Source organism: Ciconia boyciana, chromosome 9, assembly GCF_034638445.1.
Source record: "Ciconia boyciana chromosome 9, ASM3463844v1, whole genome shotgun sequence".
NCBI lineage: Eukaryota > Metazoa > Chordata > Aves > Ciconiiformes > Ciconiidae > Ciconia > Ciconia boyciana.
In genome coordinates, this window is record NC_132942.1 from 26,333,727 (window position 1) to 26,359,889 (window position 26,163).

General features: G+C 37.5%; 1 protein-coding gene across 2 annotated transcripts in view; it reads left to right on the top strand.

The window, feature by feature from the left end:
* The window catches only part of ESRP2 (epithelial splicing regulatory protein 2), a 48,595-nt gene extending 22,649 nt beyond the window's left edge, over positions 1–25,946 (top strand). Inside the window, exons 5-17 of one of the 2 annotated variants that reach the window (XM_072872532.1) lie at positions 1,828–1,942; positions 2,711–2,809; positions 2,930–2,984; positions 3,813–3,923; positions 4,764–4,896; positions 5,097–5,139; positions 5,659–5,960; positions 8,192–8,413; positions 9,724–9,922; positions 11,140–11,332; positions 12,352–12,529; positions 21,642–21,753; positions 24,709–24,811. In XM_072872532.1, coding sequence (XP_072728633.1) covers positions 1,828–1,942; positions 2,711–2,809; positions 2,930–2,984; positions 3,813–3,923; positions 4,764–4,896; positions 5,097–5,139; positions 5,659–5,960; positions 8,192–8,413; positions 9,724–9,922; positions 11,140–11,332; positions 12,352–12,529; positions 21,642–21,731 — 1,740 coding nt within the window. In that variant the 3' untranslated portion in view covers positions 21,732–21,753; positions 24,709–24,811. Of the gene's footprint in view, positions 1–1,827; positions 1,943–2,710; positions 2,810–2,929; positions 2,985–3,812; positions 3,924–4,763; positions 4,897–5,096; positions 5,140–5,658; positions 5,961–8,191; positions 8,414–9,723; positions 9,923–11,139; positions 11,333–12,351; positions 12,530–21,641; positions 21,754–24,708 lie in introns of both variants that reach the window. The other variant, XM_072872533.1, reaches the window with a different exon arrangement.
* Positions 25,947–26,163: the final 217 nt, after the last annotated feature.

Below are 26,163 nucleotides of genomic sequence, written 5' to 3' on the forward strand. Positions count from 1 at the left end.
AACCCTGTGTAGCAGAGAAGTAGTTCTTGGCACTTGCTCTTGGCATTCAGCTACAGTACTTGAGGACTCCCAGATGAGAGTAATGAAGAAAAAAGTTAGGAAAGACAGGATAGAGAAAGGAACAGTAGAAGTACTTTGAATTCTGTGTCTTAAGAAATGGAAGCAAAGGTACAGGTCTAACCTCAGCAGAGGTGATGGAGAACTATTGCTTTGTTTAGGCTTGAGTTAAACCACAGGTTCTGTGCAGAGCCATGGGTTTCTACCAAGATCTGAAATTGGTAGGAGCCATGTGTCAATGTCCTGTAGAGAGCAAACACACAGGCAGTGACTGGCTCTGGAGAATGGCAGTGGTTCCCCATCCACATTTATTCAGCGGGAAGTGGTGCTACAGCTTATTTGCTACTCCCACATGAAGCAGCAGTTTCCACTCCAAGTTCCTGCAAGGTCTTCGAGCCTTGCACAGGGAGAAGAATCTTGCCTTTGTGCAGGGTGGTGGCTCTTGAGTTAGCCTGCTTGGCAGGGTCTGCAGGAACCCCACAGGAGTGGGAGCTGCTGACATGGAAGGAGTTGACTGATCAGTTGTTTGGGGGTTTTTTTGTGGTTTTTTTTTCCCCATCTACATAAGGGTATTGGCTCATGGTGAGTTTCTACAAATACTCATTTGGCATTTGTGTTATTAAAACATGAGACTGTGACTTTTTATGAAAATCACATGTTTATGTAGGGATGAAGCAAGTAAGAAAACAGGAATGATATTTGACATTCAAGCATGGTAGTTGGTTGGGGTTTTTTTTAATTATTATTATTTTTTGGTTGTTTTTGGTGTGTGGGTTGGTTTTTTTTTTTTAAATTTCATGCCATCCTGTAATATGGATTGTGGGTAATTCTTTGTACTTCCCTCTTGAAACAAATTGACTAAAACAAAACAAACACTGTAATGTTGTGTAAGAAATAATTGTCCACACCAGATCAAGGAATGGATCTGATCAGCAGTTGAGTCTCTTAATACTGCATTTCTTTCTCTTTTTTTTCTTTTTTTGTTCTTCATTACTTTTTCATTTGTGAAAGTTTATTTCTCCTTGCACATTAAATCTTAGTAAGCCTCAGACCTTAGCTCTTACTATTCCTACCATTCTAAGAAGCATTGACTTGTGACTTTTCTTAACTCTTTATTTACAAAGGTGAGTGCTGTTTGGTTAGACCAAAGTCAAACTTTTATATAGTGAAACACTTGGAGAGTGTGAGAGAGAAAATAGTGAATTAGACCAGAATTATTTGTTTTATTCTTTGAAAAAATAAGCTAATGTCTGAGTGAAGGGGTGCTTAAACATTTGTTTAATAATGTTATATAATTGAAATTCTTATCCAATACACAACAGTAATGAATAAATGTCTTTAAGTTGCTGGAAGATATCTTGTACACTGTAACAATATTTATTTAAACTTTGTTATCATGTTTTGGTACAATATTGCTTTTCAGTGTAGCCACAAAAGATAAAATACGGTATCCTAAATGGGAATATTTATAAAACAGCAAAACCTACTTTTTTTTTTTTTTTTTTCCCCTTCCCTAGCTGTCTTCTCTAGCTGTTTTGCACAGGTCTGCCTCTCAGGAGTTATTTGGGTTTGCTCATCTAGAGATCTAATCCAGTAAGGCTATGGAATTTGAACTGTGTTACAAAGGAACTAAACTGGTCTATCATAGACAAGCTGATGACATGCAACTATGTGATTTTTTTTTTTGAGACTGCCTCATTCAGTCCAAAAATATTAATCAGAATTTAAAGGAATGGTGTGTACAAAACAAACTTTTTGCCTTCCTTGTAGAACTTCCTGCTGTCAGACTGCTTCTATTCCTTTTATGATCTGCGCAAAGAATTTCACACTTGCTACCCTAGTTCAGCCGCCGTGAAAGATCAAACTATCAAGACCATGGCAGAATGTATCCTTTTGCTGCAGCTTTTACACCAGAATAAATTATGTTTCTTTAGGTTTTATCTCTGTAATCATTACCGGTTTTATTCTTCTAAACTAAGATGTGGGTTTTAAAAACTCAGAGGTAAAGAAGGAATGTTTGGTTAAGTGTGTGCTGGGGGGGTAGCTCTGCTTGTGATTTTTTTTTTTTTATTATTTCAATTTGAGTCTAACAATGAGTTCTAAACCGTATTTAGTAAATCCACTAAAGAAAAACATCACTTGCATTGATACTTGATCTTAAAGGAAAGGCTGAGCTATCAGTGGGCCTTTTCAGCACCAGCTGGCCTGCAAGCTTCTACTGTTTGCAGATAGTAACAGTTCTCTTGTATGATCCTGACAGAACTGAGTTTAAAACAAAAACTAATTAAAAAAACAAAAACAAAACAAAAACCCCAACGCCCTACATCTACATTTTAGGAAGATTTTTGTGGCCCAACTGAATGTGTTTAAAGTTCAATTATGTTTAAAGCGATAGGAACTTATTCCGCTGTTGTTTTTTTTTTTTAAAACTGTTAACACTGAAATGATGTAAGCTATCAATAGTTTTCAGACTGTTGACCTTTAAAGTGAATATTAACCAGTTTATGAGCAGAGTAACAAATGTCTAATGGTCATGTGTCCCTGCTAAGACCAGTAAATTTGATTACCAGTTCTGTGTTAATATCAGGAAAGCCCTATGACTTGTTTACAAATGATTGTGCAAGTCTGTTATTTTCTATAATCACATGTTTAGATCTAGGCTTAGGGACAGATGAAACAGAGGAGGACTTTGGCGTGTGGCAAGTGAAAACCATGGTGGCTATCATCTTCAGCATGCTCTCTGAAAGTTGTAGTAAGTGACCTATTTATACAGAATGCTGAAATCTTTCTTTCCCTAAGAATTGGCAGCGATACTGTCATCCTTAAGTAATCTCTGACCCTGGTTATATTTAAACTTCCTGTTTTGTTGCAGATCACATATTTACTGAGCCTGAAACTGTGAAATACAAGTACGAAACAGGTCCTTGGTAAGTGCCCTTGTCATGGTTGTTTACAACCAAAGATGAATCTTGTCTACAGCAAGGAAAGCTTGTGAACATTTCCCCATGGTCACTGTGAAAGTACGTTGGTACCTGAGAACAGTGACAGTGTATTCAGTAGTCTAGTGTAGACAGACTATAGCTGGTATGTTGAATGCTGTACTTCAGTCTGTCTCCATTAAGTCACTGCAAGTTAAACGCTCTTTGTTCTCTAGCTTCTGTTTTGCATGGCAGCGAGGCTGACTTATCTTACCCAGCGGTGAAGAAATGTTTGTGAACTTTCCCTAAGTCAACAGGGGTAATGCCTAGTGCACCCTATATGCAGCTGAACTACATCGTGCTTCTGGAGAGTGGTCTAATATGCCGTATTGCATATTTGGTTTAGGGAGAGAAGAAACAGAATTGTTCTTTGTTTTCAAATACATTGCAGTAACTGGAGAATGAAACATCTTCAGCATGAGTAATATGTATTCATATTTAGGACTGCCTTGTAACCATCTATGTTGGATTGTTACATCTTTCAAATAAAATTAATCCAGTTCCTTATTACTTCACTTTGAGACAGTCGTCTTTTTTTTTTTAAGGAACTGCAATGTGGTGACAACATAGTGCATCTTAGGCATTGTCTGTATAAAAGGATTATCCCAGTTATCTTTCTTTTTCTTTATTGAAATGAGTAACAGAATTAGAAGAGTCTCAACAGCAGATGTACTCCTCATCTACAAGTTAAATTAGTTGCAAACTGAAATTTGGTAAGATAATGGAAAACCTAGATTAAAGCTTACTTTGGCTTTTTTTTTTTTTCTTTCTGTGCAGTAGTAAATCTGAAACAGTGGACAATGATACAGTAATACGTGCCAGAGGTTTGCCGTGGCAGTCTTCAGACCAAGATATTGCTCGGTTTTTCAAAGGACTCAACATTGCCAAGTAAGATAATAAGAATTTGTCTTGCTTTATCACTTTGTCTTTAATAGCAAGTTCTTTTAATATGTTTAACACACATCTCCCACACCCCCCACTAGACTCCTCGCTTCTACTATCTTTCCACACCCAGGCCCCTTCCCACCCCATGGTCATGATAACTGAACAGGTTTACCAGTTTTAGGTGCACAAGAAAGAGTTTTGAAGTGTGTGAAGAAGAAAAGAGACTTGACCAATTGAAAACCAACAAATGTTCATTTATTGCTAGTACCTAAAGGGAGAAACTCCTACTGCATTCATCAAGGCAGAGTCCAATATATAATAGAAGCTTTAATTTTCTGCCAACTCTTCAGTATTCTGCTATACCTCCTAAACAGGCCAGATTCAGAAACCTCCAAGTGCTGTTTGGAAGAAATTTTCATATAACTGATGTGTACACACCTCTGTGTATATGTGTGTATTTCTATAGAGAGTGAGTTTAATTTAGCATACCTGTCACTTAATATCTATTACAGATTCTCAACACTGAGAATTTTTTTGTTTGTTGGAGGTATGAGGAAATTCAAATCTGCATCTCTGAGATGATAGGAAGGGCTTGCAAATTTACGTCTGCATGGAAGTTGAGAAAGCGGTGAACAGCATGAGATCCAAGATCTCGCTGAAGTGGATCCTGCAATATAATTGTGTTACATTTAAAAATGAAATTAAATTGTAGATAGTAGCAATTTCTTTTTCAGTCTGTAAACTCCGTGTTAAAGTCTGATTTCTCTACTATTCTTACACAATTGTTTATTAAATGTATTAAAGATTCAAACTAAGTTTATTTTTGTTGGTTTCACCTTCCAGAGGTGGTGTGGCACTCTGTCTGAACGCTCAAGGAAGAAGAAATGGAGAGGCATTAGTTCGGTTTGTCAATTCTGAACAGAGAGATCTTGCACTGGAAAGACATAAGCATCACATGGGTAGCAGATACATTGAGGTAAAAAGTAGTGACTTGAAACAAATCTTTGGAGAGCAATCTAAATATTTTAGACTACAGTTTTAAATGAGAAAAAACTGCACTTCTGTTTTGCTCAAAGTACCAAAATACAATTCTCTCACATGTGGAAGAGGACGTGTGTTTTAGAGTTGAATATTGTAATTTTCATGTGTGGCTTTTTTTTTCTTTTTCTCTTTAAGGTTTACAAAGCAACTGGGGAAGAATTCTTAAAAATTGCAGGAGGTAAGTGATCCAGGAGTTCAGTGTAATTACTGAAGTTCATAGGAGTGTTGTTCTAGTTCTGAGACTTTTTTTTTTTTCTTGACTGAGGACACAAATGGATAATGAAGTAGATTTTCCTGTTTTACCTTCCAAGAATACCTGACCCTGTCAAGTTCTGGCTTCACATGGTTGAATTTGAGCTGTGAGCATTTGGGTTGTGATGTTCACAGGCAGGTTTTGCTGTTTGGGAGGAAGATGAGCCTTTGCAGTGGAAGCATCTGTGTACCTTGTATAAATTTGCACTAATCTCACCTTTGTTCCAATTTTATTAAAATATGAAACACTTTCAGGGTAAGGGAGTTTCACTTCAAAATAGATTACTGGGAGTTAGTAGTGTCTCGGGTCTTCTGTGGGTTTGTTGCTAGCTACTTACCTCCTATAATGCTCCTTAATGCTTTGCCACTCCTGCGTCCTATGGAATTGACTGACCAGTATGACCATATGTTGTTGGCTGACCATATGTTGTCATCTTTCTACCAGGCACCTCCAATGAAGTGGCCCAGTTCTTATCTAAGGAGAATCAAGTTATCATCCGGATGAGAGGCCTTCCATTCACTGCTACTCAGGAGGATGTCTTGGGGTTCCTGGGGCCAGAGTGCCCAGTCACAGGAGGGAAAGAGGGACTTCTCTTTGTCAAGTACCCCGATGGCAGGCCCACAGGAGATGCATTTGTGTTATTTTCCTGTGAAGAATATGCACAGAATGCACTTAAAAAGCACAAAGAAATACTTGGAAAACGTTACATTGAACTCTTCAGGAGCACAGCAGCAGAAGTCCAACAGGTTGTAACTATTGGCTGTGAGACTCAAAACTTAACAATTAAAACATTTCTTCTAACACTTGCAGGCAAATCCGTTGTAGCAACCATGAGAGTCTTTTATATTAAATATGTCAAGTTCTAGGAAGCAATATGTGCTTCCTGATTGGCATGGAAAATCGTGCAGCATTGTTTTTTGTTTTTTACTGCCACCGTTTGGTTTTTGTGTGGTTTTTTGGTGTGGTTTATTTTTTTTAACATTCCTCAGATTGTAAAGTAAAAATCATTGGATAATTTTCTTCTACTTAAAGGTTGACTGAAATAACAAAAATAACTTTTAAAATATACTAGATTGATAGTATTGTAGTAACGCTTCTTGGAAATCTGCACTATTGTCTTTAAAGTCTGGTCTCAATGTACAGAATTTTTGACATTAAATCCAAATCTGGATGCATTAAAACAGCTTTTCCTAGAACTGCTTTGTTGGAAACTAAGAATTACCAGGATGTATCTGGTTTTTGGTGAAACAAAGTGAAATATTTGTTTTCCTAAGATAATATATTTCACTTTTTTTTCCCCCCTATCCATCACCAGTTCCTATTATCACCTTCTTAAACTGGTAAAACCATTTTATTTTGTCACCAGCAACTCAAGTCTGTGAAAAACATCGCATGTTGCATTTTTCTGACACAAAATATTTCTAGACTGGTAATGCCAAAGGGAACCATTATAAGATTTGATCTGGTCTTTGCATAACCACTGGCTATAAAAACTTAATACAGTTACTGTTTCAACCTATGTGACATGAGAAGTCTTTTTCATAGAAGTGATGGGGCAAGGGAAAGGATGTCCACACTTGTAGACCTGCCATTTACCCTTAGTACTGTGATATGGAGATTAGAACAGCCAAGAATCTGATATGTGTGTTGTGAAGACTAAGTGAAATGGTATGGTGAGATTATTTTTTTTTAATTTTTATTTTTTTGGGGTTTTTTCCCCTCCCTTCCTCCTCAGTTCTGCTCCTTAGAGGGCTTAGCTTCATTCCCTCTAAGGAACAAAACCACTCTGTCACAGTGACCAAGTCTTTGCTTTCATTTTTGTTAGGGAGACCTGAATAAAATTTCTGTAACTTATATTCTATTAATATGTCATTATTTCTTCCTCTGTGACAGCTGTCTAGGGTAACACCCTAATTTTTTTGCTGCTTGAGCCAAGAGGTTATTTTTTTAGGGTATTACAGGCTCCTTGGTTGAGTAATTACAAGAGGTAAAGTCAGCTCTCATCTATTTAGTGTTAAGACAAAGTAATTGCAATATTCTATACACAACTGAGGGAGATTTCTGACCTGAAAGGTGCTACAAGTAGATTCTTGAAGAAAGGCTTCTGTTGAGACAAACTCCCTAGGCTGAATCATTATTGACAAAACTAAAGCTTTGTAACCTCTTTTTTGGTACCTCTTTCAGAGGAATGTATTTCTTTATTTCTGATAATCATTGCTAAATATGTTTTTCAGCAGTAGGCCCCAACAGCAAGTTATGTTCCCTTTGTTATTTGAGAATGAGTGAAGAGAAAATAAAACATTAAGATCAAGGTCTCCTGTAGTTCTTATCCTGTTTTTTTTTTTCCTTCTCTGTTTTTTTTTTCCTTCTCTGTTTTTTTTTTCCTTCTCTGTTTTTTTTTTCCTTCTCTGTTTTTTTTTTTTCTTCTCCCCCCGCCCCCTTCCAGAAACCTTGTACTTGGAGATGAGCACTCAGGTTAACACCCTAACTTAACACCTTCACTTAAACAATCAGGTTTTATGCAGGAATTAGAGCGAGTGTTTTTACTTATTAGTTATTTCAGATCTCAGTTCTTTTAAAATGGCTGTCTTTAATTTACCCTAATTTAATTAAGAATTGTATGTGACAATACTAGTTTATTAGCACAAATGTGGTTTTCAGATGTTCCTTTTTGGGATATTCTAAAATGAACTGTAATCTATTTTTAACATTTAATAATGAGATTAGAAAGGTCTGTTATTAGGGTCTAGCAAATTAAATTTGTAAGACTTCCTCTCTCCCCCTCTGAGTTTGAAACTTTCAAATGCCCAACAGGAAACTATCCATGGCAATTTGGTTTAAGAAGGTTTGGGTTTTTTTTTTTCCTCTGATGTTGGAAGTGGATTTATTTAAATGTGTGAAATAGTATTGTGAGAATTGATTTGTGCTCAACCAGATGATGTGTAAATATCTCTCAATGTGCTTTTTCTGCCAACAGGTACTTAATCGATATATGTCAACACCTCTTATTCCCACTCTCCCAACTCCCATCATTCCTGTCATACCCCCACCATATACCATTGCCACGGGTAGCATACGTGACTGTGTCCGGCTCAGAGGCCTTCCTTACACTGCTGGCATTGATGACATCCTGGAATTTATGGGAGACGCCACAGGTGATATCAAGCCCCATGGAGTGCACATGGTCCTTAATCAACAGGTAACAGCATTTTGTATGGGAGGGCTAACTTTCCAGTTATTGAACAGGGTTAGAAGTCAGGGTAGCTTACCTGTTCTTGGCTGTGCTTCAGGTCTTCTATGACCTTGAGAAAATACTACGTTCTGTTTGCCTGTCTTTTCGTTCCTTCCTTCTCCTCATTTCTCCTCCCCTCTTACATACACACTTGTTTTTCTTTCTATATATGTGTGCATAAGACGGGAGGATGAAGCTTGTTCTTTTAATGATAGCTTTATCCTGGAGGATGTCTTAAATAGTCCCTTGTGTTTCAGTCAAGTGCTGGAAATACACAAGATGGAAATGTCTCATGTTAGACAGCATAGCTGCTCTGTCAGCTTCAGGGTTTCTGCTCAATGGTAGCTGTGTTGTTTGAGTGGTATTTATGGACAAATTAGGTTTTCCGGACTTCTAACTCGATTAGAGACTTCTCAGGCTTTAAAGGAAGTTGATAATTAAAAATCATGTTTTGGATATATTTTAATGACATAATCATAGGGACATTTTTTCCTTGTTGTTTTGTGTTAAAAATAAACTCTATTAGCCACAGAAATATTGAGGTATTAAAGAAAACAAATGAGAGATATCTACTATATTTGTTCTGCTTTTTTGTTAAGAAAGTTTTTAATATTTTATATGTACAGCAATGTCTGTCAGGTTGCAGAAAATCAGACCTGGAAATCAATTTCTAATGTAGCTATGGACTTTACTAAAGCATGTCTGGAGCTTTATACTGTTGTACTATTATCTAAAAAGTAGTTAGAGGGAAGGCAAAGCCCAACTCTTCCTAGAGCTTCACAGCAAAAGAATAAGACACAATGTTAATAAACTGCATCAAGGAAAATTCCAATTGGGTGAAAAGGGGAAAAAAAAAATCACAATGAGAAATTATTTAAGCACCTGAACAGGTTCACAGAGATGCTGTGGAATCTCCACCCTTGGAGATGCTTGGAATTCAAGTGGAGAAGGCCATGAATGGCCTGATGTAACTTGAGAGGTAGCCCTGCTTTGAACAGCGTTTGGATTAGAGACCTCCAAACTTTGTTTCTGTGCTAAATTATTCTCTATTTCTTTCTGCAGAAGACAGAAGTAGTGTTGTGTTAACTGGGCACTGGTTACATGAGTCTTACCTTTCTGCTCCTAAAAATAATTGTTGAGTTATTAGTCATTGGTGCCAGACGAGGAAGAACAATACAGACTTTCAGTAGACATTTGATCTTAGTATTTTCTGCATTTCTTGTGCTCCGGGTGTTTTAATAACAGATTGACTTATGATTATTTACCCTCTCCCCCAGGGACGACCATCAGGTGATGCTTTTATCCAAATGAAATCTGCTGACAAAGCCTTTATGGTGGCTCAAAAATGTCACAAAAAAATGATGAAGGACCGTTATGTGGAAGTATTCCAGTGTTCAGGAGAGGAGATGAACTTTGTTTTAATGGGTGGCACTTTAAATCGTAGTGGCTTATCCCCACCGCCATGTAAGTTACCATGTAAGTCTGCAATTCTTCTGCTCTCTGCTGCTAAAGGCTGATATGTGGTAGGTGCTGAAGCTTTGTGGCCTTTCACCTTTTGACTTGGATTTTGCCATGATCGATAATAATCCATCTGTACACATGCTGAGATTGGAATTGTTCCCTTTGGGCAATAATGGGACTGATCAGAGGCATTTTTATTGTATTTTCGGTGGTGAGTAGAGGGCAGCAAGGCCTTGCCAGTGAAATTGTTGCACACTTTGCTTTTTATGGGTGCACTGTTCTTCTGAGCTCTGCAGTAGACTTCTCTGTAATGAAACCTACTTGGAATTAGAGGGATTTTTTAAAAAGGGGAGAAATTCTGTATTCTAGCTGCCAATGAGTGCTCTTGCTATCTTGCCTTAGAGCATTGAGAAGGTACTCTTTGGGCTTATTTTTGAAGGAAAACACCCACTGGGATGATATCCTAACAGACCAGTTAGATGGATTTTTATATTTTTATTTTATTTAAGATTACAGTGAACCTTATTGTGAAACTATAATGGAACTTTACTGTACCATTCTAATCAGTCTCACTACCAACTCACCAAGCAGATACCAATGTGTATTTGCAAAATAGTAAAAAGCTGCTGAATATAGTATTTAAAACCAGTTTGACTGCACACCAAGCCAAGCTTTATGTTCCTATACAAATCCAATATTTGTTCATCAAAATGCATCAGACTAGTGTTCTAGTGAGGTTTTCTTTCTTCCATTTACTATATCCGAAAAATACTTTTTGAAGTTGCAGGAGGCTTATACATGAAGGCTCATGGTCAGCAGTTGTGGATACCCATGTGTAACTAATATTATGGTACTTTTGTCCCACAGAGTACAACTTCTGTTAGAAAGAACAGAGGGTGTGTTGGTGTGCACACCTGCTTTCTCTATGCACAGGGCTTTATGCTTTCTTTGAATAACTCTGAAGTTCCCTAATTTCCATTTGCATATGGATAAGGCTGCTCAGCTCTAGGAGTTGTGAACTCTTAGGAATTGCTCATTTCAAATGCCCCAGTTGTCATTCATGGTGATGTAGCAGGGGTCTCCAGGGGATAGACTAGAAAGCAGTCTTTGCACAAGTGTTCATTAATCATGCCCAGATGGTATTAATCACATTGGGATGAATAATTCTTTTCCTATAGCAGAGATCTCCATTCTGATTGTTTTTTTGTTGCTGTGTCCTGGTTCATTTTTAGGTCTTTCTCCACCAGCTTATGCTGCTTTCCAAACAGCAGCTGTGATCCCAGCAGAGGCAGCGCTTTACCAGCCACAAGCCCTCTTGCCAACCACTAGGACTCCTCAGGTCTCCACGGCTGCTCCTCCAACTGTTACCTACTACCCAGCTCAGGCTGCTCAGCTTTATATGAATTACACAGCTTACTATCCCAGGTAACCCCTAGACTTAGCTGCTTCTCTTGACATTTCATCTCAGTGGAGCAGGCAACTGTGTGGTCACCTGTGAACAGCTCTTAAATTTGTACTTCTGGTGTAGATAATCCTGGAAACTTGATGTTCATCAGTAGAGGCAGTAGCCATTTTAACTGATTCTCTATGGCCTTGTAATGAAGTCCAGCTTTTCTGTAGGTTCTGTTTGAATCTCATGATAATATTGGTCTAATATTTAACAGTGTTTTTGGCACAGGGGCAATGTCATCAAGGCGGTTCTATTTCTTGGCCAAACGAGAAGCTGTGTCAATACATGCCTCTATCCTCATCCCTTATTTTGTTCTTGTACTTATGATACTGTTTCCATACTGAAAGACTCATCACAGGTGTACTAGGTTTGATTTCTTATATCAGTGAGACCAAAGAACGCTTTACATGTGTAAGCAAAGCAGATGATCTCCACCTTTTCCCTTCCCACACATGGTATCAACATGGCTCACTGAAGTCTGGTACTTGGGTCCATGGGGAAATAGCTTGTTCATTGATAGTTCCTAGGCTTGTGACACTTACTAGCCCGAGTATCTGGTAAATTGCTAGATGGGCACTGACCAGAGATGCTACTTTACTCACTGTTTTGTGGCTCAGTACCAGATTTGGGTCCTTGCCTGCGTTTCATACTATGATTCCCCTCCTGCTTTTTTTCTTTATGGTTTATTAACGATCATAGAACAAGTCATCTGCAGCTACTATTTTTCTCTTCCCTGTGAAATAACAAGTGCCACTCTTTATGTCTTCAACTACAGATGTTAACTATTTTCCTTTCCCTCCCTTCTCTAAAAATAAATTATCAGATGCTAAAGAGAAATGAAGAAAGTCCACAAAGCAGTCCACATCAGGGCAGCTTGTCTTCCTGTGGTTTTTGGGCTTATTCTCAAATTTAAATTTTCAGTTTCATCTTTGCCTATTGAGTCCTAAAAGAGTTATTAGTTTTCATAACAACTTTGCTCCTCTTTGTCTTTCAGTCCTCCAGTATCCCCTACCACAGTGGGGTATATTGCAGCTCCTCCAGGAGCTGTAGCCGCTGCTGCCACTGCCACCCACACTCCGATTCTGCCCCAGCCTGGAGCATTAGTCCGTATGCAGGGCTTGCCATATAACACAGGAATGAAGGAGATACTCAGTTTCTTCCAGGGGTACCAGGTTAGTATGCAGTCCCTCTCCTTGATATTGTATTTGGACCTCTGAGTAATGATCAGTGGGGATCAAAGTGAGCAAGTGAGTGCTTTTGGAAATTGCTGAACAAGTGTGCAAGCTCAATGTTGTATATTTAACTGGCAGACTGAGTGTAATATACAATTTGCCTTATTTCTTATATAGCAAACATATCCTAATTTGAAAGCAGTGATTTCGTGCCTAAGGTTAGGGTTTGAGTTTGGAGAGGGAGAAAGCTCAGAGCCCCAGTGTGAGTGGGGCTATGAAGGGGCTGCCAGAGGAAGGTGAGAGCTGACAAAAGCTTTCAGTCCTGGCCACTTTTTGGTGGGAGCCCTAGGTAGGGCCAGTGTTTGACCTTCAAGACTTAAGTGTTAAAGTCTACTGAGAGCAAATTTGTAGTACGAAAGGCTGTGACTTAGGCGTGGTGACTTGCTTGCAAAAGGAGAGAGACCAGACGCCTCTGTCAGACACCCTTTCAAGGACTAATTATTTTGGTTACAGGCAGGAACATTTTCCATTAAAACTGCATTACATTGCGACCTAAAGGAAAACTGTATTCTCCAAACCATTTTGTACTGATAGCAAATATTCTACGTGCTATAGGTACCTTCAGTCAGTATGTACTGATTCAATGCTCTATCAGTGAGCAAATACATTGAAACTTATCTTCTTGAGGAACATTTAAAAAAAAAAAAAAGCACCATGTACAAACTTCTTTTCCAGCAGCACTTATTTGAATTCATGGAATGGGTCTTTCCATGTCTTCTGCCTTTCATCTCAGAGGATATTGTATCTATATCCGTGTTTTGTCACCACATGCTTGCTAAAAGGAAAGATAATTCAATATGGTATATTCTGGTGAGTATTTAACTTCTGTGGATAACAGCACTTACACAAATACCAAATCTGCCTTTTTGGTACTACTCAGAAGCCCTGACTTAAAATCCTCTTGGTGGGTCTCAAACCACTGTTCAAGTGATATGTGTGAAAAGATGACAATTTTTGTATGTTTGTCCTTCAAAATTCTGTAAGTTGGATAACAGTGATATTGCTAAAGGGTAAGATGCAGATGGATTCTTTTTAATGCATAGTGGCAGTTAATATGAAACATTCAGGCATGGTTTTTTTCTTTTTTTTTTCTTTAAGATTCTTAAAGAACAATGGGCTTTAATTTGTAGAGACAGATGTCTGCTATGTAAATGAATGTAGACGGAGAACAGATGCTTAATTGTATATGTTCCAGGTTTTGAGTATTTGAAAGATACTGCTCTACCTGTTGTCGCTTCTTTTCGAATGTTACACTTATGTTTGAAAGTAGTTTTGCATACTTGGTTTTTCAGTGGAAAAATTCGAAGGTTAGCTTATAAAAGTGTGATGAATTTTGAAAAACATTAAAAAGAAACTAAATGTCACTGTATTTTAGGGCTTTTTCTTCAACAGATATTTCCAGAGTTCAAAACAAATTCAATTACTTGTGGCTTTCATGATTTCCAGACAAACAGTAGTAATCATTCATCTGTTGCTTAGCCATTCATATTTTAACTTTTGTTTTTTTCAACTGACTGGGGTTTTTGGTGGATGGATGGTGGGTATATTAAAACCTTAAGTGCAGAAGCCCATTTTCTAAACTGAAATTCAGGTAGAAGTGTAAGTGCACTGTTGAAAAATGTGACCTGAACCTGTCTGTGCATGGAACAGGTCAGTGACAATGTCTGATAGCTCTGTCTTCCACTAAATCTTCAGTTTAGTGAATCTGGACTTTGGATCTGGTGCTGAATTTGCCCTTTTCCTTGTTTCTGCGTTTGGAGAGCAGTTCATAGTGTTTGTACTGCACAATTAAATGTTTCAAATAAATAGAAATTTTGTCACAAGGTGAAAACTATATTCTTCTGCTGCAACCTCCTGTCATCATCAGTTACTGTTATTAAATTGGTCACCTCTTTGATTTCTTTAGAAGATGTTGTCCAAATGAGATCGGGTTCAATATCTTATAAAGGAGCCAAGGAATTATTTTGAATTGTTCTTGGAATCCCACATGTGGTAATGCTAGTTTTATACTCGCTCATTCCTTTAGGGGAAAAAAGAGGTGGTGTACTGTATTGGGACAATATTACGTCTCTGGAGCAATAACTAATATTTTTTTCTTTTTTCCTCCCCTTTCCTCTCTCCTCACACTATTTTTTCATTTTCTGCTGCTGCCCAAGGATTTATTGCACGATGCTTCTGCTCGTTTATAAAGTGAGCCCCTAATAATTGTCAGTGGTTTGGGCATGGTTTTAATCTCTGTATAATTAATTGATGTTGGTATTCAGTGGGCTTCAATGTTGGTATTCTGGGAACCAGATCGGAGATGCTGAGATTGAGGGGTGATTTTTGTCTTTGTATGTCCTTGTCTGAAAGGAACAGGCTTTAAGTTTTAGTTCTTGCTTTATTCTCTTCTGTTTTCTTCCTTCGGTCTTCATGGGCTCTGTATGTTGCATGTATGTATATGTTGCTACTTAAGTGAAAGCACCTTTCATACCAGACCTGCCTCTTAAGAGATAGACTTTGCTTATCATGGGCTTTAACAAGCTGGTCTCAACATCGGTACATGCTTCTAATAAGAAATAATGTAAAATTCTGCAGATCAGCATTTTAATTTTCAGTTAATTTTATCAGCACTAGCCTCTCAGTTAGTGGTTCAGCAGCTTGATTTCTTCTTGTAGTTCTGCTTTCTTGTTTTTTATTGTTGAAAATTCCTTCCAGCTTGCATGTGTTTAATGTATCTTGCATTAAACAATCTTGAAAAACCTGTGAAGAATTTTAATAGTAAATCTTGGAGAGGGTAATTTTCCCCATCACCTTTCTGTATAATATTGTAGTGTATTGTAATCTTTGAAGGAGCTAATATTAGTACTCTCTGATTCAGTAAGTCATGTTAAACTGCATTTTAGTTGTACTGTAATGCAACAGGGCTATTGATTTGACTATGGATACATAGCTAAAGGATACTTAAAAAAGCAACAACAACCAAAACCACAACAAACAACAACCCCACCATACAATTCAGATAGGACAGTGGGATGACAGTAGTTGCTCTGACAGGTGCTAAAACACCAGCTGCTCAGCAGCTCCTGGTCTTTAGGCATTATGTCGAAGTAAGGGATCTATGGATGTTTACAGGAAACTTCCCTTATAATTTGAAAAATATGTGATTGTGAAGAGACCCTTCTAGAATTAAGAAAAATAATTCGTATTTCAGATCCTATGGGGAAAAATTTGAGGAAGAAGTGGTGCAAAAATAGTAATTACATGCAACAGACTTTCCAGTGTTACTTTAGGCCATCACTCTGTACAGTTGTAGAAGCAGTGAGAGAAATCAAGTAAATAAGGAAGAAACAGGTGTAGTAGTTGGGTGATCAACTTACCTGAAGTTGTTTGTGCATATCAGAACAAAATTTTTCACTAAAAAGTATTTTTCTGTATTTACTGGCTAAATCCTCTATGGGTTTTACTCTTTAGCTACTAAATGAATCAATAAGAAATATTTCTAGACTCCAAATTATGACTTTTTTTCCTTCTTCTTCTTATGAGAATGCAGGTTTATTGCTAACACTGACAGAGTTAGTATTCTGACAAGAACTGTTAGGTTTATGTATCAGTAGATGCAATTTAACTGTGCCCATGGTCTTAGCCCACCAAAAGCTAGTTCACAACTGTTGTCTCAGCTAGGATTCAGCTTGCATTTTGTAGTAATTGCCCAGTTTCTTGGAGGTTGGCATGAATGTAAAGTGAACTCCATGTCCGCCTGAAAAAGACTGTGTGGATTAGTTCTTAGAAAGCAGACTTGCTATTTAGGTGTATGTTTAATTCAGGACTAGTAAAAAATAAACTAGGAGAAGACTAAGATTTAGGGGCCATGGTTACCATCTGAGCTTTATTTAAAGCTTCTTGAATTTGCTGAAAAAGGCTAGCATGGAAATGTAGGGACTTCTTTGTGTAAATGTTTTTATGTAGGAGAAGCTTAAAATAAATACTATTCTTTAAACCTGTACTGAGCTTAGGTGCCTTTTATCTGTAGCTAAAAAGAGCTTGTGCAGCATATTAATCCTCCAGGTCTTCAGAGACCCAGAATTCGAGGCTCATTGTTGGAGGGATAGGAGGGTGGCTTGTTCTTAAAACAGTAATAAGGAAGTGAAGGGAAGTGGATGGATGGCTAAATTCCAAGGGCATTAACAACATTTCTCTCTTGTATCAGGACAGCAGGCTTCATTGTTACTGACTTTTTAGGGATTAGGTTTTTTTCTCTGAAATGCATGCTTGAACAAAGAAGTATTCTCTATTTCCTATGGGTTCCTTTTGAAATCTGACGCTTCGTAGTCTGAGAGGGATACCCCATCATCTGTGTGCCAATTCTAGGCATAGCACCCTCTGTCTAGGGAAGGGAAGGGAAAGGAGGATGTGGTAGAGGAAGAATTCCCACTTACTGGTATTTGAAGTCATCTGGCAATATAGACATTATTATATTCTCACCCCATGCACTCGGAATAAAGTATGCTGTTTGTTTTGCTTTATTCCTAAATTTATCTTCCACCTGGAAATGTTGCCTGTGTGGAGAAAGCATCTGTGAGATTGGGTCTAGTAAATTAGTGGTTAATCTTTCTGTCTGTTGCCTCCCATGCTTGAAGCAAGAGACTTAAGTGGCACTATCTTCATGGTGTATTTTTGGGAACTGGCATTACATATTTCACTATCTGTTCCACAAAACATTCAGGTAGTATCTGTTCCACAGAGCATTCAGGTGGTTGCCAATGCTTGTATCTGCACTCCTAAGGTACAATTGATATACTTCAGTGGCAAAGCCAGTTTTGGGTATTTCTCTTGACTCTTGTGCCAAAGGTTAGTTACCTAGTCATTAAATCAGATTCTACGTTCCAGACTTACTGTATCTAGACTTTTTTCCGAAGTCTGAGAGATGGATTTCTTCCCTTTGGGAACTGTTCTGTGAGATAGTTTATTGGTAGTTTAGGCTAGAATTGCAGCTGCAATCCTGAAGAGACCATTTTGGCTATGATGTTTTCCTTTCCAGGTGGGAACTATTTTTAGCTTTCATTTTCCCTTGGTTTTTTTCCCAGTTGAGACATGTCTAAGTATACTTTCCAATTTTAATTTTGTTTTTAGCAATGGATTTTTTTTCCGTAGATTGCTTTGCATATGCTGTTTTAGACTGAGTTTGAATGTCCACTGTAGGAACTGCAAAAATGAAATGGAAATCAATGTCTCACTGGTGACCTGGTTAAATCTGTGCACAGTCTGGGAGGGGACAAGAACAGTCCTATATTCTTCTCAATGTAGCAGGTATTCCTGAAAGAAATAAAATAGCTTGGAAAAAAAAACACAAACCAACAAACATGTACAAGGAGAGTGTGTAGTACACTACTTCTTTATTAACCTAACTGATTCCTATAATCTTAAAAAGTTTTGCACTGCAGTAAGCATAGCAGATAGTCTGTCTGGGAGATGTACCATACTGGAGGTAATTGTTGGTCAGAAACGGTAATCTCCTTTAGGAGAGAGGAGTTAGTGTTATTTAATATACATCTGTCACATTATTATTATATAGTCTATTGTAATATGTTATCTAATATTATAATAAGTGTTTTTTAATATACATGAGTTTAAGTATCTCTGCCATTTCAATTGTTAATACCTGGAAAGGTATTTACCTTGCGATTGTAAGGTAAACCACTGATTCTGTAAAGAAGCAACATGTCCTTCAGAAAACATCATTTTGCCATTATTAATAGATGTGTCTTAAGCTAAAAAAATCCCCGCTGTCACAGGGGAGATAACAAGAAGAATGTAGGGAACAGGAAACACCATTCTTGACTCTGCAGTGTAATCTCTGTTCCAGTCAGCTGCGTTTTTTTTCCCCAGTATGTGTGCATATTCTCCCTGCCATCTTGCAGCCTGCTGTAGAGCTAATCGTTGATCCCAGAATCTTATTTAGTAACCACTTGCAAAGGTTCTCTTTTGCTTCCTTCTCCCAGGTTAAGTTCTAAATGCAAACCTCATCCCATACCTAGTTTCCATATTTAGTTTCCATCTTTCTTGATCCTAACTCCCATCTCTGATCACTGGAAGAAGTCAGTATAGCACCAGAGCGTATGCTGAGAACCATATCTTGATGTCCTTAACTCTGAGGCTGACTTTTCTAATGGAGTTCTCAATTTAACAATGGTATTCTGTGCAATCTTCCTTACTAGACTAAGCTAGGCTTCTCGATGGCTACTTCAAGACGGAAAGAGAAATTGCTTTATTGTCTGAATTTATTTCTGCATTCTCCTTCAGTCATTCTAGGAAATAGGTTTTCCCTGTTCATCATCTATGAGCATGTGAGAGTATCCAATTTAAGAGGATGAAATGAAGGAAAACTTTGATAGAGATTGTATTTCATAGATTAAGTAATGGCTTAAAAAGCAAGATTTGCTACCGCGTCCTTCCAGTAGACCACTATATTTTTAATGTTACTGTTGACGTACTGAGAGTAAGTGGAAACCCCTGGGTGAGAAGGAATCACAGAATCTTTTAGGTCGGAAGGGAAGTCCAACCCCCCCCCAAGAGCTATGAGCTCAAAGGGAGGAGGGAAGAAAGCAGCAGCTCTGAGGAAAGGGGCTGTGTTTCTGTTCAGAGAAGCAAGGAAGGTGGGAATGAGATGATAGTGGAGTAAGAGGAGGGTAGTGAAGGCACTAACAGTGAGGTCTGCTTTTAATTTTGTTTCTCTTAAATTTAAGGGCAACATTTGCAGTATTTGGTAACTTCTTAACAGTTACTTGTGTGTTAAGGGTAGGATTTGAAAATATAATGTGAAGTTTCATATTGTGTCTGTATTGTCATACTATCTCAGATCTCAATAGCATTTATACAGGAAACAAACTGCTAGAATCTAGTTCAGTGAACTTGCAACTGGTTATACTGGGGGGGTTAAATCACTAGGTGGTATTTTTCAAATCTAAATGGAAGCAGAATTTGGCCTACTGCATTGCAGGTGAAGCTAGCAAAACTGTATTTCCATTTTGAACAATGAGTTCATAGGTCCACCCTTGGCTTTACACTGTTTATCCTGCGTGATTGGATGTTTTCATTATGAGTTTCTGAAATGCAGACAGAATCAGAAGTATTCATGATCATGTACTTCCTCAGGCAAGTCAGGGTAGTTTCCATTTCATTCACAGGGAATAAGAATTTCCCCACTTTATTTCCTAGCTTGGTTTGTAGTACTACTTTTTGAAATCTGTAAGTTTGAAGAATTTACTGTTGCACAACTTCAGTTTTAATTAACTGCAGTCTCTTACCTATCTTTCTTGTGATTAGAAGTTGCTTCTATTGCTAGGTATTTTGATCTCTCTCTCAGCGTAGGCCTAAGCTCTGACAACTTTGACATTTCTGTGCAGGGTAGTTTTCCCACTTTCATGTTTTCCTCATTGTTTATGCATTTCAAGTGTAACCTTTTAAACACTGTCCCTCACAAGAGACTATAGACCTTTACCTACTGTACATCTACTGATAATCTAAAGTATGTACTATCTTGAGACATTCCTTCCAAAGAGTAAACTTACATTTTGTAGATTTGTTTCAAGGGCAGGTCTGGGAACTGATAAATCTAATGTTTGCACGGTCTGGTTGCCCTGGCAGGAACTATCTAGAAAATACTTCTTATATTTGTCTTTTACTTAATGGCATGGGTCTAGATGTGAAGGTGGCTAGAATTCAGTAGTAAAAATTGTGGGAGGTTCTTTTCTTTTACATTTTCTGGGCTCTTGGTTATCGTTCTCTGTGGAAGGTGTATACTGTGATGGGTTTGGGTTGGTTTTTTTTTTTTTTCTTTTCAACTTCACTTTGGATGGATACAATGTGTCCCATATGCCCAAATATAATACCTTTTTCTCCCTAAGCTGGCAGGAGACTCTGTATTATAGGAATATCAAAGGAAGGCAGCATAGTATGTCTACATTGTGTGCATTTGGCAATCCTCTAAAATGTTAGTGCAAAACAGCCATTTTGGGGGAGACAGGAAACTCTTCTTGCCACTGAAAGGCTATTCTATAACTTGGCTTGTGCTAAACACTTTGTATTTTGGATTACAGGAGCCACTCCGGTAGTCTCTGTAGCATGTGCAAGTATGCTCAGTCCCTCTCCAGGATATGTAATTTTGGAAAGATTATGAGATAGATACAAAACAGTGTTTCATATTCCCCAAGATCTATTTCCTGACTATAGATTTCATATTTGTACCAGGCCCTCCAATAGTATGCATGATTACTGTTCAGATTGAGGATCTCAAATATTTCTTAGATCTGCTCCACATGTGGGTTTTTTTGTTTTAATTTATTGGTGTGACTCTACTGTACAGTCACTAGTTTTGTTTTAATATTCTTCTACTACAAACCTATCACGATGCAGTTACACTGTAGAGTTTATTTCTCTTTCCTATATGGAAATATACTATACTAGTATAAATGCTATTTTATCTTCTAAGTGCATTCATGCTGGGACATAGTTTTTCTTTAACTACACTAGTGTAGTCTATGTAAGTCTAGTATATGCAGCTGAAGTGCTTATCACTCAGCCCTGGAGAAGCTGCAGTTTATTTCCATGACTCCATAAAAGACCTAAATGAGATCTGTATGCTTCTTCTAATCCCCCACTTCAGTATGCATGCTGGAAGATGCTCACCTGTCCCAGTGAGAGTCATTACTGGAAGCATGATTATGCAAACTTAAGAGTTTTGTTATCTGATGCTGCCATCTCATGAGTAGAAGGAAAAAAGGAGCACTTCATGGTCTAAACTATTTCCCTTCCTTGATAAGGAACAGTTCAGATACTGAGTTTAGAATATTCCCCACATGCGTTTACTTTAAATCTATTTCTACGACCGGTAATTCAGTTGATGTATTTCTTTTTTTTATCTTGCATAAAAATAGTATCTGTCAAATTCACTGTCTCCTGCCAGTTATTAGTTGATGCTCTTAATTATGGTTGCAAATGATCGTCTGTGTGGCTTGCTGTACCAGAACTGTTCCTCTCTTGCTGATTATCATATATCACACTTGTACTGTAGTATGCACCTGATGACTACAATGGCCTTATTCAGCTGAGCGATCAAGCAAGGAGTGTGTTACAAGCACCGAAAGAGTGGGTCTGTTTGTAACTCTTTGTAACTTCTGAAAAAGGTAAGCTGCGACTGGCAGAAACTGGGTCTCCAGTGGTGAATGGGAAGGGAAAGAAGGGCTTGGTGATACAGAATTTTTTGCTTATGGCCTTTCCCCCTTCTTAGCTTGCGTTGGGATCCTTGCTTTAACCTTTGTGCTTTTGTCCTATTAAAAAATCAACTAACCTAAAGAAATAGGCCAATTGTGATCTGTAGTTGATGGGATAGCAGTGGTGGAGGTAGTGTGATTGCCTGGTTCTGCTCTGATGGTGTGTTAAACTTCCAGTAGGATTTATTAGTGTTTGTTTCTCATGTGAAGCTTTCAGTCCAATATTTTATTTTTAGCATAGCAGTAGAAGATGATTTTTTTTTCTTGATATGGCTACAAAGCGCACACCAATGTATATGGAAAAAAAACCCCAAATCTCTAGTTTTCTCTTTCCTGTATCACATAGCTGTCTAGAGATAATTTCTCTGTTTCTTGATCTCCCTAATGCAATGTGAACTATTACTTTCTTTTTTTTTTTTTTGAAGAGTTTTCTTTGGTATAGTGGCTTTCTAATGCAACTAACTAAATTTGCTAAAGGTAAACTTGCACACATTTTTGGCACTAACACATAATTCTTAAGGAAATTTTGTGGTGACCTATGTGGAGTTTATGACTTCCTCATATTATTGTATTCCATTCAAAAGGCTACTGATTAGTTACTATGGGTTTTTTCTCCTTAGAAAAAAACCCACAAAACTTTCAATACAAAAAATGGCAAATATTGTGCCTTGATAGAAGCACCTTCATAGATAAAGCTACCCTCATATAATTACTATCAACTCAGTTTTCAAATTAGTTGGTTTCTCATGGTACTTTTAGATCTGCTAAGGAGAAGATAGATTAGAGGCTGCATAGAAGAACACCCATTATTATTCTGAACATTTCCATGTTTTTGTGACCTTGGACAATCTGTTTGGCTCTCTTGTTTTACCCAGATTAACTGGAAAACAAGTTCAGCAATAGGGTTCTACTATGTATGAGACGGAAACAGTCTTTGACTAGAAAATAATTCATGGAGTAGGTAATCCAGAATTCTAAGCAATCCAAAGTAGTATCATACAGATACCACTCTTCTTAGAATAAAACATCCAGAAAAAAAAATTGTACTGATTTTGAATCTGTATTTTAAAAAATATATGTATGTAAAGAAAATCTGTTTCTATCTATATATCTATATAAATAAGAACCTAAAACTAGTGTATCTTAAAATGAAACTGAAGGCTTTTATTTAACCCTTTTATGTTGCTTGCAGAATGTGTAGACGTCTCTGCTAACTTTCTATGAAACTCTTATAACATGAATTTCCAGATCCTTACCCTGGTATTACACCAAGGCTGCTATTTAAACTACTTTTTGAAGCTCTCCTCTGTGCTCAGAGGTCTAACTGTGCTTCTATATATGTTTTCAGCTGACTGAACGGCAATATTAAACTTACATTCAGGACTGATGTGCTAAATTACTTGATCCCATATGGATTAACAGCAAAGAGCTGGTTTAGAGCAGACCATCTTTTAGCTCCGATTTGCAGCTCAACCCAAACTGTGCACAACTTTCTCTTTGAGCATAGTGTTATTCTGAAATAAACCAAGATTACTTCCAAACCTGAACTGGGCTTCAGACATGACATTTTATTTGTCTTTTTGAATTTCTTTCTGCATGCTATTTCTTGACTAACTTTAGTTCTGTGAGAAGAAATGATATGAAGTCTGTACTGACTGTCTTATACATGCTTTTGGTTTCTAAAGTGTACTGTTGCTTGTAACTTAAGAATACTTTTACTACCTGCTAAGTGTTTGGGTGAGTAAAGCTCTGGCATGTGCTAGCTTTATTTTCATATGTTTGAATGTAAAGCTGATCAGAAACTGCTTCTGGTAATAACTGAGAAGTCTGATATTTCTTGCAGTATACCAGGCACACACAAATTCTACAAAAAGTGAAACTCTTAAATATTTTAACTTTTAATAAAATCACGAGGACATATGTCATGTGAACTTAACTTGAATTGGGTTAATACTCATAAAACTGGTTGGTTTTCCAGCATAGACCATATGTTTTGTCTGGCACTGATTTCTCCAACAAACTAATCTTGTATACTGAGCTTTTGATCCTTCAACCTTTGGTTTTGAAACTTCTCTGAGATCCATTTCTATCCAACAAATAGGGCTTCTGAACTTTAGCTTGGAAGGACTTCCAGCATGTTGTGAGAAATGGCTGGGGTACCATAGGGCAGACAGAGATGTCTGCTTTAAACTCAGCATTTTGAAACTGCCTTTTAAGAATTCACAAGGGCAAATGCACTCCAAAGTAAATCAATTCCACCGACTAAATCTCATTTGTCATCCTGCTTTTTTCTTAGCCTTGTTAAAATTACAATAAGGGTTTCTTTTAATTCAGTTGTTTTACCAAACAATCTGTCTTGCATTGTATACCTGTGTTAAATTCAGCTCATCCTCCCAACATGGAACTCACATACAGCTCTATCTTTTTCTTTTTTTTTTTTTTTTAAACTTTGTGTGTGAGTATTCATGTGCCTTATAGCCTTTGTTACTTGGCCAGTAGTCCACATAGTACAAGAATTATTCACTGAATGCCTGGACTTTCGTGCTCCGTTTACTGTTTATTAACAAGTAAGTCTTTCTTTTCTTGTCAACCTTTAATCTGAATTATGTCTCTAGCAAAATCTTTGCATGGAATTATGTCTACATCATTCTGTTCAGTACAACAGCAGAATAAGAGCTGCTGCTGTTCTCCAAGCCAAACTTTTAATCTTTGGTCCCTTCTCCTCCTTCCTGTTCTAACATCCAGAATCTTTTTGCCACAGACGCAGGAGTGGAGTAAACCAGATGCACAGCATTAAAAACTGCATTTCCAGGTGTGGTCTCTGGTCTTCACAGTTCTTCTTTCTTTTGTCTTCTTGTACCGTTGCAGCTCCACGCAGATTCCATCCTCATGCTTTACAACTTTAGTGGCCAGCCCAGTGGAGAGGCATTGGTGACTTTTCCAAGCCTGGATCTAGCTAAGAAAGCAGTGGCTGAGAAAAACGGACAGCTCCTGGGAAGCCGCTATGTAGAACTGTACCTGGTCTAACTAAACACTCTTTGGGGGATGGGGAAAGAACGTGGCACTAAACACCATGCCTTTTGCAAAATAAGAAGTCTTCCCTTGCCACCCCGGCAGCAGCAAATGTGCCTTTTCAGCATAATATGTTGGAATGTAGAGTGGTACATGTCCTGTATTTAATTTGAAAAATGGCATATCCTATGCCAAAGATAAAGTGAAACCAAAAATTATGCAGTTAATTTACTTAATTTCTAATGTACTTGTTTAAAAATAAGCAAACCTGCTCCTGGCATCTAGTTAATTCTGAAGACAATCTAATAGCACTTCAGCTATCGCAGCCATGGGAGAAACCTGTTCAGTAGCATTTGAAGTGGAAAGCGAAGCTTGAGTCATTCGGATTCTTCTGTGCTTAGTTTTTAAAAGTTTACACTTGACAAAGTGTCTGGTTTTTGTAGAGTTTAAATGTCTTTAGAAAGGTCTTTTGGAATGCATAGCTTTCCCCGTTCAAAGTGTAGATCATATTGATTTGTTTTGTTTTGTTCTTGACTGGAAAATACCAGGATACTAGACCCCAAATGCAATTGTGCTTTCTCATGTTTTCATTATACATTGTTTTGCAAAAGCCATATTTGTCTTACCAATGTACTGCTGCCAACGCGTAAAGCAAAAAAAAAAAATAAAAACAATGGCAAAACCAGAAAAATCCTCCCTGCCCACCTATAACTCCCTGCTCCCAGCCCCAAACTTTTAATCTCTACAGGACAAAAATGGCACATAAACCTGAGTACTAATAAGTTATATTTTTTTATTTAAGCATAATAGCTTTCAGATACTGTATTAAAGATTTTGCTCTAGTTTATGTGCATGCAATTTGTTTACATCTTTAAACTACTTTATTTGTATATTATGAAACAACAAGATATGTTGAAATCTAAATCCTCTAGTGCATGCTTTTTTCTTTTTCCCTGTGTGTGTATATACATAAGCTAGAAGAAGTACTTTTACGTCATGTAGCATGTGTTTAAAAAAAGACATCTGCTGTAGAAGCACTAAATGACTTTGTTTTTACTGTGCCTTACTTCAAAACCATTCCAAGTGCAATATCAGCAGAGCAAAATGTAATGAATCCTGTTGTGACATGTTCATGGGTGTCTGAATTGATCTTTTTTGTTGGTGTACAATTTGAGTTGTACTTAAAAGAACTGAATGATGTATGCTTCTTTATATTACAACAAATAAAAGAAATGCTTACGATGTGTATTGGCTTTAGAAAGTAATTTATGCTTTGTTTTAATGTATTTTCATGAGGCATCATTCTCTGAT